Below are 17087 nucleotides of genomic sequence, written 5' to 3' on the forward strand. Positions count from 1 at the left end.
TCTGGGAAGTTTGAGTTGGAGAAATACGAGGGTTGGGAGGAGTTCATGACGGCCATCGGTGAGTCCAGAAATCCAAATTAATTGAGTCTGAATAGAATAATAAGAGTCATGCTTTAAGAGAAGGGTTCATTAGTTAATGTATTTGGAACTAATAATGAAGGATACTTGTGCAGCATTTATTAATCATAGTGAAATATTTACTAAAGCATTATTAACATCCGAATTCATGCTTTTTAACTTAGGTAATGCACTGTGAACTAACAATGGACAGCTGTATGTTCATTACTAATGTTAATGCAAATGCATTAACTCAGTGGTTCTCAAACTTTTTTTCACCAAGTACCACCTCTGAAAAAAATGTCTCTCCAACTTCCACCACAATGACTGGTATTGAAATATATAGTGGGCGACGCAGTGGCGCAGTAGGCAGTGCTGTCGCCTTACAATAAGAAGGTCGCTGGGTCGCTGGTTCAAACCTCGGCTTGACTCAACTCAGTTGGCGTTTCTATATGAAGTTTGCATGTTCTCCCTGTGTTGGCATGGGTTTCCTCCGGGTGGTCCGGTTTCCCCCACAGTCCAAAGACATGCGGTACAGGTGAATTGGGTAGGCTAAATTGTCCGAGTGTGTGTGAATGAGTGTGTGGATGTTTCCCAGAGATGGGTTGCGGCTGGAAGGGCAAATGTGCTGGATAAGTTGGCGGTTCATTTCACTGTGGCGACCCCGGATTAATAAAGGGACTAAGCCGTCAAGAAAATTAATGAATGAATTAGGCGTAAATAAGCGGCTTCAGCTCTGCACAGTTCACAAACGTGGCAGGTAAAATCTTATTATTATGAAAATGTATTATTGTCAGCCACTTTAAACATAATGAATAGTTTGAACAATATAAAAAATACAGATAAATAAAACGTCAACGTTTAAATTGAAACGTGATTTTAAAAATTAATTAAAAATGGCACTGCTTTTAAATTGTTTAAAGAAAACTTCTGTACTCAATTGTAAAGTATTATCATGAATAATAATAGTGGCCAGCCCAGGTTGGTCCCACACCTATTCATCAAAACCTGCAAATGTTTCTTGGGCCTCATAAATATAGGTTATATACATATTTGATCAATTTTAAAACTCATTCATTCATTTTCTTTTCGGCTTAGTCTCTTTATTAACCCAGGGTCACCACAGCGGAATGAACCGCCAACTTATCCAGCAAGTTTTTACGCAGTGGATGCCCTTCCAGCCGCAACCCATCTCTGGAAATCATCCACACACACATACTACGGACAATTTAGCCTACCCAATTCACCATGTGTTTGGACTGTGGGGGAAACCGGAGCACCCGGAGGAAACCCACTCAAAGGCAGGGAGAACATGCAAACTCCACACAGAAACGCCAACTGAGCCGAGGTTCAAACCAGCGACCTTCTTGCTGTGAGGCGACAGCACTACCTACTGCGCCACTGCCTCGCCTCAATTTTGAAATATATGTTGCATGTATGACTTATTTGTATATCTTTGAAAGGTAAACGTTAACTTTTTATTGTATTTTAAATATATGAAGGGGATTTACATATTTAAATTAGGAACTAGATCTGCTACATGTGTCAGAGAAGCAAGTGATTAAACAATACCTGTCAACATTGGGATAAAAATTTACGAAATATGGGGAGGAAAATAACCTCAAATGATGGAATACAAACATTAGAAAAATTAAAATAACATAAAAATTTTAGCCTATTAAAATCAAAAGTGTGTTTTTTTTTTTTGAGAACCACTGCTAATGCATAATTAATAATAATAATAATGCCATTTTGTAATATGACCAAATTAAGTTAATTGAATTTATTAAGAGAAAACTAGATTTGTTTCTGACTGATTTGGCAGATAATTTTCTCATTTAATTTTATTTTATCGAGCAAACTTACTTAGGTTTTTGCTGTGAGGCCACAGTGCTAACCACTGAGCCACCGTGCCGCTGAAATTATTATGTTATTTTATTAAAACATGTTTTATGCGCTGCATTTCTAAAGATGTGAGGATTGTTTCAGGTCATCAAGAGCTGCTCAAGAAAGCCAATGATGGGAAAACCCAGTTTGAGATCCAGGAGAACGGAAACGATTATTGTCTGACCACCAGAAGTGGAGGAAAAGTGCTGAACAACAGCTTCACCATCGGGCAGGACACTGAGATCCAGATGCTGAGCGGAGACAAAGTCAAGGTGAAAGGGCGCCTATTATCACTTTAATAAGGGGTTTAAGCCCAGATTATAGAAATCAGTCAAGTTTGGTGAAGGAGAAATCATGGATTGGGGTCTACATTCAGTATGGGGGTGTGCGAGAGATCTGCAGAGTGGATGATCAACATCAACAGTCTGAGGTATCAAGACATCTGTGCTGCCCATTACATTACAAACCACAGGAGAGGGACAATTCTCCAGCAGGATAGCGCTCCTTCTCATACTTCACCCTCCACATCAAAGCTCCTGAAAGCAGAGAGTGCTACAGGATTGGCCAGCCCAGTCACCAGGCATCAACATTATTAAGCTGATGAAGGAGGAGGCGTTGAAGATGAACACAAAGACTCTTGATGAACTCTGGGAGTCCTGCAGGAAGGCTTTGCTGTATAACTTAATCAATAAAACAGTACAATTTCTTATGCCTGAATGCTTTTAAAATCCTCATACACTCACAGGCCTCAAAAACACATGCAACTGATGTATTATAATCCAGACTCAACATTGCATATGTGACGGTGGCCAGCTAGTACGTGCTGTGCAGGTAAACCTCACTCCTCTGACCTCTAAAGGTGCTCTAGCGACAGATGCTAGAGGCCATGGTCTTTAGCCTCCTTGCAGAGCAGCTGACTCCCATGCGGAAGGTCGCCAGTTCGATACCAGCTCGGAGCGGGTTGGGTGGCGTAGAACCGGCGGGGTTACACATATCACATTGCAATATATCAATGCTGAAACCATATCAATATGTTGACACCATATACCGTGCAGCTCGAATGTGAACACTAATACTTCTGCTGTGTTTCAGACTGTGGTGCACAAAGACGGACAGAAGCTGAAGGCAGCGCTGGGCAACATCACTTTAACCTGGGAGCTGCTGGATGAAAACACACTGCTCATCGTCAGTCTAACGCCAGCATTTATCTTCATGTATTTATTGTGTTTGTGTATAAATAAGCTGATGTGTGCTGCTGATGCTGTGTTCCAGACTCTGAGCACCGCAGACAACGTCGCCTACAAGCGCTTCAGCAAACGTGTGGCGTAAACAGAGGGGAAAGCACACACACCAGAGAGAAAATGAGAAGACGAATGCTGATAAAGTCTGAAGTCTTGATTTCTCCTGAGAAAAATACAGAAATAAACTTACAAAGAAAATAAAAACCCTCATCTGCTGTTGTTGTTATTATCTAGAATTGACAGCAAAAACATAAAATATGACATAAAACACATAAACATATATATTTATATTTTGAGCTTATTTGAGCTCAATTAAATCTGATCATGCCTTGATTATTAATGATTTCATTAGGGCAGTAAGGTCTGACTCTGCTCTGGTCACTGAACAGAAATAATGTCCAGTATAGAATATAAAGTCCTGCTGCAGTGGAGACAGAATGAATATTGTGTCTGACTCCATCATGAGCTTGGAGGACTGCATCCATACATCTCTGCACTGACTCCCAGAATTCATCAAGAGTCTTTGTGTTCATCTTCAACGCCTCCTCCTTCATCTTAGCTCAATAATGTTGATGTCTGGTGACTGTGCTGGCCAATCCTGGAGCACTCTCTGCTTTCAGGAGGTTTGATGTGGAGGCTGAAGTATGAGAAGGAGCGCTATCCTGCTGGAGAATCGTCCCTCTCCTGTGGTTTGTAATGTAATGGGCAGCACAGATGTCTTGATACCTCAGGCTGTTGATGTTGATCATCCACTCTGCAGATCTCTCGCACGCCCCCATACTGAATGACCCCAAACCATGATGTCTCCTTCACCAAACTTGACTGATGTCTGAGAGAATCGTGGTCCATGCTGGTTCCAGTAGGTCTTCTGCAGTGTTGGTGATGATTGGGATGCAGATCAACAGATGATTCAGCAGAGAAATCCACCTTCTGACACTTTTACACATCATCAACTAGAAGTCCAGTTATTATCTGCTGCTACAACTGAGATCAACAACAAGACTTTTGTCAGGTAGTGCATATCTGCCTCAAAATCTAAAGAGTGATCAGTCTAAGAAGTAAAATATCAGTGCATTACAATTAAAAATACAACTTAATTAATTTAAGCAAAGAGAAAACTCGCTTTAGGCTAAATTTAAATGTCAAAAAAAATAAAAACACTTTTATTTTTTGGCTAGTTGTCAAGGCATATTTCAAATATTCAATCAGTTTGACTTTATTCATTCATTAATCATTCATTGTCCTTCAGATTAGTCCCTATATTCATTAGGAGTTGCCACAGCGGAATTAACCGCCAACTATTCCAGCATATGTTTTGCACAGTGGATGCCCTTTCAGCTGCAACCCAGTACTGGGAAACACCCATACACACTCATTCACATACACACTCATAGACTACGGCCAATTTAGTTCATCAATTCCCCTATAGTGCATGTGTTTGGACTGTGGGGGAAACCGGAGCACCCGGAGGAAACCCACAACAACATGGGGAGAACATGCAAACTCCACACAGAAACACCAACTGACCATCAGTTTAACTTGAAGTACAAAAATAACAAAAAAACTATTATTAATTACTAATATAAATATATATATAATTACTATAAATGTATAATTACTATTATTAATATAAATTTGATTATATATTGTAGATTCATTCATTCATTCATTTTCTTGTCGGCTTAGTCCCTTTATTAATCCGGGGTCGCCACAGCGGAATGAACCGCCAACTTATCCAGCAAGTTTTTACGCACCGGATGCCCTTCCAGCCGCAACCCATCTCTGGGAAACATCCACACACACACTCACACACACACACACACACACACACACTCATACACTACGGACAATTTAGCCTACCCAATTCACCTATAGCGCATGTGTTTGGACTGTGGGGGAAACCGGAGCACCCGGTGGAAACCCACGCGAAGGCAGGGAGAACATGCAAACTCCACACAGAAACGCCAACTGAGCCGAGGTTCAAACCAGCGACCTTCTTGCTGTGAGGCGACAGCACTATCTACTGCCTCACTGCCTCGTCCTTATTGTAGACACATCAACACATCAAATTAACCCATTATTGCACCAAAAGATCAACAGAAATGTGCAGATAAAACAATGAAAAGGAAAAGAAAAAACACAAAACGGAATATTTTAAATTCATAAATCTTTAATTACAAAAAAGAAAAAGAAAATAAAAACAACACTCAAAAACAAGCTACAAAAAACCTAAAACACATTCATCAATCCTGAAAACGGCAGATATAATATAATATAATATAATATAATATAATATAATATAATATAAAATAGCCGTTTGTAAATGAATAACAGAAGTGTCTAATAATAAACACGTAACTATGTGTGTGTGTAGCGTTGACCTGAGCGTGTCTGTCACTGTGGACAGGAAGTTGTGTGATGTCACTTCCTGCGGAACAGGTTCTTGATGCCCTCATTGGTTGGCTCCGCCATCATCCTCATTGGCTGGTTTTTGAGCGCCGCTTCGCGCATCGAGTGATAAACGTATTCGTTCTGCTGGAACATGCGCAGCTCCATCTCCGTCTGCATGCGCATGGCCTGATGGAGGAAAAACACACGTTTAGACTCGAGCGCAATTTACAGAGACATCAGTGTTGATTTCGGCAATTTAGAAAAATGTGCATTCATTTTTGTAACATGACTGAATGCGTGCTGATACGCTCATCTAATGCTTAAACAGAGGATAAAAGTCACATTCGAAAAAAATTGCATAAAAAACAAAACTTATTTTAAAATATGGTTATTTGAATTTAGCTATTTTTTAGTGTATATAAAGAATCTAGCGAGGCACAATTTAAGACAATTAATGCTATGCAGGGGATAAAAACAACCCAGGCTCATTTATTAATACCACTGTACACATTTCTGGAAAGCGTCCAATACATCGCAGGAGGTACGTTTTTTTTTTACAGTCTTTGTTTTTGCAAATTCACCCAGGGGTGCTGTGTACGCTTTTACAGATCTCAAATTTCTCTCGCAATTGCCAATCTTGCTTGCTAACAGCGTCTAAAACGTCGCAAGAGGTGCGCTTTTTTAATTGTTTGTTTTTACGAATCCACCCGGGGGCGCTGTGTTCGCTTTTACAGATCTCAAATTTCTCTCGCAGTTACCATTCTCACCTGCTGACAGTGTCAAATACGTCCCAGGAGGTAGGTTTTTTTTTTTTTTTTTTTTTTTTTACAGTCTTCGTTTTTGCGAATTCACCAGAGGCCGCTGTGTACGCTTTTACAGATCTCAATTTTTTTTTGCAATTACCATTCTCGCCAGGCCCGGATTGGCTAATCAGGAGGACCGGAAGAATTCCCTGTTTTTTGGCCGCGAGGGCCAGCAGTCGCACTTCTTTTCATCTATTTATTTATTTGACCATAGCTTCACTCTTTGTATCCATTATTTTGCCGCAGCGCCGCTCTTCTTATTTATTTTCTTGCAGCCCCGTGAGCAAAATGCAGACTGCAGGTTAACTAACGTTAATGATGATGTAACCTTAACTATTATTCGACCCCAAACAGCGGCACCTTAGTGAATATAAGAATTTGAATAATTAATATTAATGAATAATACACCTGCTAATCAGATGATTCACTACATTAATAAATCTGAATCTGAAATGACTTGATCAGATATCTAAAAAGGGGAGAGAAAGATTATGCCATCAATAGAAAGTAATACCGTGTCTTGCGGGTCACAGAGCAAAACTTATTTTTTATTCCTTATTGTAATAGTGCCATTGTGGACCAGTGGTAAGCATGTTGTGTTTTGACGCCGCCGACCCATGTTCGAATCTCACCTGGAAGATTATTATTATTATTATTATCATTTTATTTTTTATTTTTTCATTTTTATTGTTGCGATACAGTATAATACTGTTAGGGCTGTTGAACATTTGAATTTCTAAAACAGCTGTTTTTTTTTAAAAGACGTGATAGTGTCATTAGAAACTGAATTGGAAATTACCTTATTTTAATATAGTCGGTTGAGAGGTGGGCCGAGAATGAGTCCCACTCCGGCCCTGATTCTCGCCTTCCGAGAGTGTCAATTACGTTGCAGGAGAAACGTTTTTTTTTTACAGTCTTCGTTTTTGCAAATTCACCCGGGGGCGCTGTGTATGCTTTTACAAATCTCAAATTTCTCTCGCAATTGCCAATCTTGCTTGCTAACAGCGTCTAAAACGTCGCAAGAGGTACGCTTTTTTAATTGTTTGTTTTTACGAATCCACCCAGGGGCGCTGTGTTCGCTTTTACAGATCTCAAATTTCTCTCGCAATTACCATTCTCACCTGCTGACAGTGTCAAATACGTTTGTTTTTTTTACAATCTTCTTTTTTGCGAATTCGCCAAAGGGCCGCTGTGTACGCTTTTACAGATCTCAAATTTTTCTCGCAATTACCATTCTCGCCTACCGAGAGCACCAATTATGTTGCAGGAGGCACGTTTTTTTTACAGTCTTCGTTTTTGCAAATCCACCAGAGGCCATTGTGTTCGCTTTTACAGATCTCTAATTTCTTTCGTAATTACCATTCTTGCCTGCTATCAGCATCAAATACGTCTCATGAGGTCCGTTTTTTTACAGTCTTCGTTTTTGCGAATTCACCAGAGGCCGCTGCGTATTGGTTTAACAGATCTCTAATTTCTCTCGCAATTGCCAATCTCACCTGCTGACAGCATCAAATACGTTGCAGGAGGTACGCTTTTTTTAGTGTTTGTTTTTGCGAATCCACCCGGGCCGCTGTGTACACTTTTTTTTTAGATCTCAAATTTCTCTCGCAATTGCCATTCTCACCTGTTGACAGCGTCAAATACGTCCCAGGAGCTACGCTTTTTTTTTTTTTTTTTTTTTTAAGTTTTTGTTTTTGTGAATCCACCAGGCGGCGCCGTCTATGCTTTTTAAGTTCTCACTTAAATCCACCAGAGGCCACTGTCGGCTGGCTGACTGACTGAACTTCCCACCTTCTTCCCTAAACCCAACCAATAGTGTTTTAAGAGGCAAACCAGATAAAGAAAAGCCCTTGCGCAGGCTGATTTTCACCACGTTTTCAGATCTTACCACGTTCTCACCCTGTTATTTCATTCATTCATTTTCTTTTCGGCTTAGTCCCTTTATTAATCTGGGGTCACCACAGCGGAATGAACCACCAACTTATCCAGCATATGTTTTACGCAGCGGATGCCCTTCCAGCTGCAACCCATCACTGGGAAACATCCATACACACTCATTCACACACATACACTATGGACAATACACGACGGTGTTTGTATTTGTTTGTGTGTGTGTGTGTGTGTGTCACCTCCAGGTCTTTAGTGATGGGCTGTGTCTGTGTGTCACCTGCAGGTCTTCAGAGATTGTGTGTGTGTGTGTGTGTGTGTGTGTGTGTGTGTGTGTGTGGTGTGTGTGTCACCTCCAGGTCTTTAGTGGTGGGGTGTGTGAGTCTGTGTGTGTGTGTGTGTGTGTGTGTGTGTGTGTGTGTGTGTGTGTGTGTGTGTGTGTGTGTGTGTGTGTGTGTGTGTGTGTGTGTGTGTGTGTGTGTGTGTGTGTGTGTGTGCGTCACCTCCAGGTCTTTAGTGATGGGGTGTGTGGGTTTGTGTGTGTGTGGGTCTGTGTGTGGGTCTGTGTGTGTGTGTGTGTGTGTGTGTGTGTGTGTGTGTGTGTGTGTGTGTGCGTGTCACCTCCAGGTCTTTAGTGATGGGGTGTGTGGGTCCGTGTGTGATCATCAGGATGGCGAAGGCTTTGCAGATCATCCCATGTGCCACCTCGATGAAGCCTGCCTGCCAGTGTGTGACGCCCGCGCGCATCGTGGCCATCCCCAGCTGAGCGTTATTAGGGTGATACAGCTTCCTGTCACACACACACAAACAAACACACACACACACACACACAGATGAGTTTATGTGTGTGGGTACTGACCATAGCTCCCTCTGTGTGTTTGTGTGTAGTTGTGTAGTTGTGTGTATGTGTGTGTGTGTGTGTGTGTGTGTGTGTGTGTGTGTGTGTGTGTGTGTGTGTGTGTGTGTGTGTGTGTGTGTGTGTGTGTGTCTCACAGGTATCCGTCCACCATCTTGCGGGCATATTCGGACGCCTCATCGAAGAACTGCAGGTAGGACAGCACCTCACTGAGGGTACAACACACACGCAGATAATAGATGTGTGTGTCGGCCAGAACATTCTCCTGTTTCTCCACACACTCACGGCAGATCTTCACCACCTATCCAACACACACACACACACACAAACACAGAGTGAAACCAAACACAAATAGACTAAACACACAGAATGAACACGTTTACATGCTTACACACACACACACACACACACACAAATAGTGAACACACACACAGAGCGAACACGCCCACACAGTAAACGTGCGCACACACATTTTGTACACACACACACAGTGGAAAAACACAGAGTGAACACACACACACACACACATATACATTGCAAACACAGAAAACGCGCGCACACACAGAGAATACACACTCAAAGAGTTAACACACGCAAACACAGTGAACACACAGACACACACAGAGTGAACAAATACAAACACTGAACACAAACACACACAGAGTAAACACACACAAACAGAGTAAACAGAGATTGAACACAAACACACATTGTACACAGAGTAAACACACACAGAGTAAACACAGAGTAAACACACAGCAAGTAAACACACACTGAACACACTAACACACACACATTAAATGTGCGCACACACACATTATGAACACACACAGTGAACACACACATAGTAAACTTGCCCATACACATTGTGAACACACACACACACACAGTGAACATGCACACACACATTGTGAACACACACAGTGAACACACACACACACACACACACACACACACACACACAGTGAACGTACACACACACATTGTGAACACACACAGTGAACACACACACACACACACAGTCAATGTGCCCACGCACATTGTGAACACACCGAGTGAACGTGTGCACACACATTGTGACCACACACACACACACACACACACACACAGTGAGACACATTGTGAACATACACAGTGAACACACACACACACACACACACACACATACACACAAACAGTGAATGTGCACACACACATTGTAAACACACAGTGAACACACACACACACACACAGAGTAAGCAATACACAGTGAGCCCACTGAGAGTAAACACAGAGAGAGAACACACACAAACACACAGTGTGAACACACAGTTACAGAGTGAACACACCCACAGTGAACGTGCGTGCACACAAATTGTGAACACACGCACACTCATAGTAAGCTCAGCACACAGTTAACACTTGCACACACACACACACACACACACACACACACACACACACACACTTCATTATAGTTGGCCTCTATCCTGGCCTTCTCCATCTTCTCCAGCTTCTGTCTGCTGAACTCTGTGACCTCCTTCACCTGCTCTTCCGGCACCTTCACAACACAATAAACAGCAGATTAGATCACATGATCGTGATTAACATCATCCTCACATGACATGACAGACAGAAGACCCACAAACGGCCCCCGGGGAGAACATGCATATGAAACAGTCAGTCAACCTCCTGCCTGCTCTCTAAAATAAAATCTGACAAGTGTCTGTAACGAGTAAAAATGGGGTGCGGCTCCTTTAAAGGGTCACGAAGCACCAGAACACATGTGTTGAGCTGTGAAAGTCGTATATGTGTCCCACACTGCTAAAAACACTATTAGGACACCTATATTTCACTAGAAAGTGTAAATTGGTTGTTTTTGCATTATTTCAAGCAAATTCGTACTTCCTGTTTGAAACTAATGTTTGAAGCTGCGTCACGGTCATGACATAATAGCGTGTATTCCAGCGTGCAGACTGGACGTCTGTGCCAGAGTGTGTCTTATTACGTCTTACAGTGTGCTGCATTAATGCATGAGTAAGGCTTGGTTCAAACCAATCAGCGCGCTCTATTGTGCAGCTTCATTAATATTCATTACTGTCACAGTGTTTAGTCGGCAGAGACGCCACGTTGTGTTGGCAAAACAAGCGTGAAGTGTTGCTTTTATAGTTTGCTGCAGTGAAGTTTTGTTTTCATTTTCTCTCTGTGAGAGCGCAGCTGGAGTCACGTGTGGATTAACAGTGTACGCGACGCTCCACAACAATAACTTACGTGTCTGAGGAGGATTATTGTTTACCTGAGAGCTGTTCTCATCTGCAAACGCTGAGATCCGGATTCGCTTGTAGTCTCCTCTTAATAAAGACGCGGCTCTAGTTGCTGGTGATTGTCCTGTCTCTACAGATTTGGTAAGTGAGCGAGCAGTGCTCTTTGTTTATTCACTTTGTTCGTATCGAACTAACTATTACACCGAGTGTAAACATGTTAGCACCACAACCAAACTTTAACCTCGTGTAGGATTTTCACCGCATTTAGTGACCGGAATAACACACGCTGCTTTCTGACACTACCTGTCGTGTGCATCTAAGTTTCTGGGAAATGCGGAGGGTTTTTTTTCTCTCATTCGCCGTGCGGTATCAAACATTGCATGAAAAATACACGCTTAGAGCAGTTCCTCCAATCAAATATCTCGTTTGTCACGAGGGACATGAATGAATTCCCTGAATGAAAGAGCCAAACTGCAGTTAAAGTCCACCATTTAATAATTTGCCAAATAATTCGACTACAGATGTCCATGTAAACACAGTCACTTTCTCCCCTGAGTGTGTGTGTGTTTTGACTCTGAAACTCGCGCGTGCCTAAATAGACACTCCCACAACCATCCCACTTTAGTTTCTCCGACACTCCCCCCTAAACAGAGCTGGACACGCCCACTTTTCTGACTTTTTCCAAAGTAGAGGTGTAAAAACACTCTTGTCGCTTGTCGCCGTGAGAAGTGTAAGGCAAGGCAAGGAACCCGGGGGAAACCCATGCGCACACAGGGAGAACATGTAAACTCCACACAGACCAGGAGGTTGGACCAGCGGTGTTCTTGCTGTGAGGCAACAGTGCTAGCCACTGGGCTACCGTGTCGCCCTATTGGAAAAAATGGGGGAAGTAGCGGTAGAGGGATGGAAGCTTCAAGACTAAGATAACTGGAGTGAAACACTCTGGTTATTTATAATGCTTCCGTAATCATCTAATAGGGCAGATTACGGAGCTAATGAGGAGCCAGCCGTGTTGATCATAAGCACGTGATCCTCTGGAAATTAGTTTATGAGTAAACCACACTTATCAAGCTCAAATTAACAAACTGATTCCTTCACTATATTAGACCTGTCATGATACTGAATTTCAGTACTGAAATATAAAAAAAACATCAATTTCCCGCTAACCCATAGTATTCACCAACGCTCAACAGTAATGACTGTGATTGGCAGAGAAGGTCATCAGTTCACCGCACTTCACTGATGTTTACCGAGTGCAAACACAAACAAGCAATAGACTGATCTTCATGCAGTGGCGTAGCGGACGGGCCTGCAGGGCATGCACTGTGGGGGGGCCCCGCGTGATTAGGGGGCCCCACGTCGTCGCGATTTTCAATAATTGAAAATCCGGCAACCACAATAATCAAACTCTTGGGAACAACTGTGGTCGGAACCAAAGTTCACAGGTCTGCGTTCTCTAGACTCCTCTTAAGTGGTGGACTACTTCATTCTGATTGCCTGCCGCCGAACCGCGTCATAGCTCATACCATAAAGTTGATTTCAACTCTCCTCGACGCCCACAAAGGAGAAGATGCGCCGCACTGTTCCTCGCCACTGGTTCTCATTGAAAATTAATGACTTCTGGCTAGACTTGACGCTCTTTCGGTTTGTGATAGCGCCTCAGTTTGTGAATGCTTCCCTACGTTGTCGCTCCACACCGCCTTCCTTCCCCGCTTCTCAATTTGTGATCGCCTACCCGCCTTGCCTTTATCTTAATTTCGTTATTGCCAAATAGCTGTCATGATTTATCATTTAATTTAATTTGTTAGGAAAGACTTACTTTTATTGATGTGTTGACCAATTTAAAGGCTAAAGCCTGGTTTATACTTCTGCGTCAGGTGACCGGCGTAACCCTCGGCGCATGCAACACGCGTGGCTGTGCATTTATACTTCTGTGCGCTGTCTCTGTTGGTCTGCATTAACACTTCCGAAACGCTAGATGGCAGTGAGGTGTAAATGTTCCTCTGTGTCGAGTTTCTTCGCTTCTGTTTTGCTTTTCCTGAACACTTCCGGGATGTACAAATAACTCAAACTCGCTCATTTTGACGCAGGAACCGGTGAACGTGCAACAACTTTCAACAAACAACACAACAACACAAAACAAACCTTTCCATCCGGAGCTCCTTCACGGGACTCCACACTTGTAAACAATCACTCGCGCCATTCACTCTCGGTCCCGCCCAGACTCGTCACCGATACCAAGCCGACCTATCACAGAGCTTGCGCTAGGCATTGTTGCGACGTGTAGTTACATTTTTTGAGAGGTGCACGTCAGTGACGCCGACAGCCACGGCGAAAGGCTATGCGTCAGCGCCGTAGCATACACCGGCGTTTGACGCAGAAGTATAAATCAGCCTTAAGAGTATGTACCCAGGCCTATTTAGAGTGCTGAGATGTTACGATGCTACAAGACTTGTTTTATTTCTTTGTTCCAACTTCCAAGCGGCCAATAGTCTACGTTTGTTACTAATAAATGATGTTAAAACATGTATAAATGACTCATTCTTAAAAAAAAAAAGCAAAAGAGCTGTGGCCATGTGCACATTTGAATAATGTCAGGCTGTGAACAGGTTCGGGCTTTATAAAGCTGTCAATCAAAATGTACCTGTCGATTTTGGGCTGAATTCTGTTGGGCTTGGGCCCTATTGGTAATTTTTATGGCCCGATTACAGCTCTATACTGGGGCATTAGGACTCACACAGGTTGAGCGCCCCCTACTGGACTCTCTAACACCACTTCCAACAGCAACCTAGTGTTCCCATGTGGTCTCCCATCCAGCTACTGCCCAGGCTCAGCCCTGCTCAGCTTCAGTGAGTGACAGCTGTTGGGCTGCAGGGTGAGATGGCTGTGGCTTCTTAAAAAATGGACATGTAATAATGCAGTAGTAAATAGTGTGAATTGTTAATGAACTAAAGTGTTACCAAATCTTAATTTGAGCAACACTTTAGGTCATTAACCTAATCCTAATCATTAAACGATTAACGTCTGGATGTTATTAAGATATGAACTATACAATAACAGTTATAACATACGATTTTTACCTGCATCTCTAATCCTAAACCTAACTTCTACCCCAATAGCTATGAATAAACAGCTGATTAGTAGTTTATTAAGCTAGTAGTGTTATTATGTTAGTGAATTTTGACCTCACTTGAGGTGTAACCAGAGTTTGAGTTCATCTTATGGGGTTTTGAATGACATGAAGGACAGTGATTACTAACCAGATGCTAATTTTGGAGGGAACTAACCCTTTAAAGTGAAATGAACCGCCTGCTTGAACTAATCCTCAGAACAATCGAATGATCTGAGAAGGAATTTGTGACTTTCTGAAGGAGTCTTTGAGTGGATGAAGAGCGCTGTTGTTCTCTGGGACTCTTGTGATGATCACGGTCAGTAATATGGGTCTCTTCATCTCATCTATGGCACTAATGCACACAAGATCTGCTATATTTATCAGCTATTCACGTTCATAGCACTGCTTCCAATGCACTTTCTGCAGTGTCTTTAGATTTTCTAGCACTGATTTGTTCATTATAGATTACATCCTACAGAACTGTGCTTTACAGAAGAGAAATAATAGTGCACTGTAAAAAGTGAAAACTTAAACAAATTACTTTGACTTGTTACAATTAAACGAATTAAGCTTGACAAACTTAATTTATAACAGTTTTCAGTAATAAATTAAGTTAGTTATTTTAGGTGTTTTAGGTTTAAGTCATTTATTTTAGAAAACAAGAATGGAACAGTGCATACGGCACAGTCATTCAATATAATATTGTAAATATAATAATAATAATATTAGTAAAAAAGTACTTTTATTAAAGTACAAATAATCCCCTTCCCTTGTTAATACGGTATAAAATAATACATTAATGTTTTGTGGCAAATACAAGTATTGCTCATTATTGATAGTAAACAATACTTATACATGCAATAAATAACTTAGCCTGTTACACCTTAAATAACTAACTTAATTTATTAATGTAAACTGTTATAAATTAAGTTTGTCAGACTTAATTCTTTTAATTGTAACAAGACAAGGTAATTTGTTTAAGTTTCCACAGTGTGAGTGATCACCGAATGCTCATGTTTGGGTGTAATATCTCTTTACTATCTGCTTTAAAATTTCTACTTAAACTGGAAGAACAAATATTTGCTGAAAATATTTTGAATGAGATAATTACCAGCTTTCACTCAATAGTGAACAGTAGGTGTCCTAATGGTGTTTTTAATCAACGTGCTACACATACAGTTGAAGTCAGAATTATTAACCCCCCTTTAAATTGTTTTTTCTTTTTTAAATATTCCCCAAATTATTTAGATTCAGGAAATGTTCACAGTATGTCTGATAATATTTCTTCTTCTGGAGAAAGTCTTATTTGTTTTATTTTGGCTAGAATAATTTTTTTAAACACCATTTTAAGGTCAATATTATTAGCCCCTTTAAGCTATATTTTTCCGATAGTCTACAGGACAAACCATCATTATACAATAACTTGCCTAATTCCCCTAACCTGCCAAGTTAACCTAATTAACCTAGTGACGCCTTTCTTCACTTTAAGTTGTATAGAAGTGTCTTGAAGAATATCTAGTCTAATATTTTTTTGCTGTCATCATGACAAAGAGAAAATAAATCAGTTATTAGAGATGAGTTAATAAAACTATTATGATTAGAAATATGTTTTAAAAAATATGCTCTCCATTAAACAGAAATTGGGGGGGAAAATATAATAATATAATCCTGAGTTCAACTGTACATATCTGTCATTATTTCAAAAACTTTGTTTTAGGATTTCATGACCCTTTAAAATTCAGGACTGTGATTTTAAAAGTATTTGTGACATGGATGTGCATGAACTGTACATTTATGAACAATTTAATGTAACAAATAAACTTTGATAAAACATAATTGCGACATCATAATTTTGAGGAAAAGATTGATTTGCAAATTAATAAATAAAATTTTAATAAACAATAAAATCAAGAAAAATATAGACAATGTATATTTTCAATAACTCATTTGAACTGAAATGTAATATCATTTTATTCATGCTCTGTGACCATTCTCTTATTTTAATGAATATAACTATTTAATAAAACTCTTTTGTTTAAATGCACCAACATATATTGCCTATATTCACTGAGAAATGGAAAAAAAATATACATTTTCAAAAGGAGATGTATTTTAAATAATAATAACAAATGCATATATATATATATATATATATATATATATATATATATATATATATATATATATATATATATATATATATATATATATTTGTTTTTTTGTTATTATAAGTACCATTATTATTATTTTATTATTATTTTATTATTATTATTATTATTATACACAATATGTGACTATGATTATTATAATCATTATTATCATTACTATTAATATTATTATCATTAATATTAATACTATTATTATTATTATTAACATTATTATCATTATTATACTTACTATCAATATCATTACAATTCTTATTTTTATATGATTATTATTATTATCATACATACATTATTATTGTTATTACTATTATTATTATTATTAGTATCATCATTATTATAATTATCATCATCATAATCATCATCATTAATAATATTATTATTGTTAATATCATCATTATCATCATCATCATCATTATACTTATTATCTTTATCATTACTATTATTA

At 40.0% G+C, this 17087-nt stretch overlaps 2 protein-coding genes across 3 annotated transcripts in view; one reads left to right on the top strand and one right to left on the bottom strand.

Moving 5' to 3' along the window:
• fabp1b.2 (fatty acid binding protein 1b, liver, tandem duplicate 2) overlaps positions 1–3389 on the top strand; it is a 3465-nt gene extending 76 nt beyond the window's left edge. Inside the window, exons 1-4 of the mRNA XM_002663048.7 lie at positions 1–58; positions 2047–2216; positions 3037–3129; positions 3217–3389. The exon at positions 1–58 is cut by the window's left edge and continues 76 nt beyond it. Of these exons, the coding sequence (XP_002663094.2) occupies positions 1–58; positions 2047–2216; positions 3037–3129; positions 3217–3273 (378 nt within the window). The 3' untranslated portion in view covers positions 3274–3389. The remainder of the gene's footprint in view (positions 59–2046; positions 2217–3036; positions 3130–3216) is intronic.
• A 1946-nt stretch (positions 3390–5335) lies between these two features.
• The window catches only part of smyd1b (SET and MYND domain containing 1b), a 36313-nt gene continuing 24561 nt past the window's right edge, over positions 5336–17087 (bottom strand). The window contains exons 6-9 of one of the 2 annotated variants that reach the window (XM_021478292.3): positions 10570–10662; positions 9260–9423; positions 8888–9056; positions 5336–5762 (exon numbers count right to left, since the gene is read on the bottom strand). In XM_021478292.3, coding sequence (XP_021333967.1) covers positions 5607–5762; positions 8888–9056; positions 9260–9423; positions 10570–10662 — 582 coding nt within the window. In that variant the 3' untranslated portion in view covers positions 5336–5606. 2 annotated transcript variants of the gene reach the window in all.

The sequence above is a fragment of the Danio rerio genome, chromosome 8 (assembly GCF_049306965.1).
Source record: "Danio rerio strain Tuebingen ecotype United States chromosome 8, GRCz12tu, whole genome shotgun sequence".
NCBI lineage: Eukaryota > Metazoa > Chordata > Actinopteri > Cypriniformes > Danionidae > Danio > Danio rerio.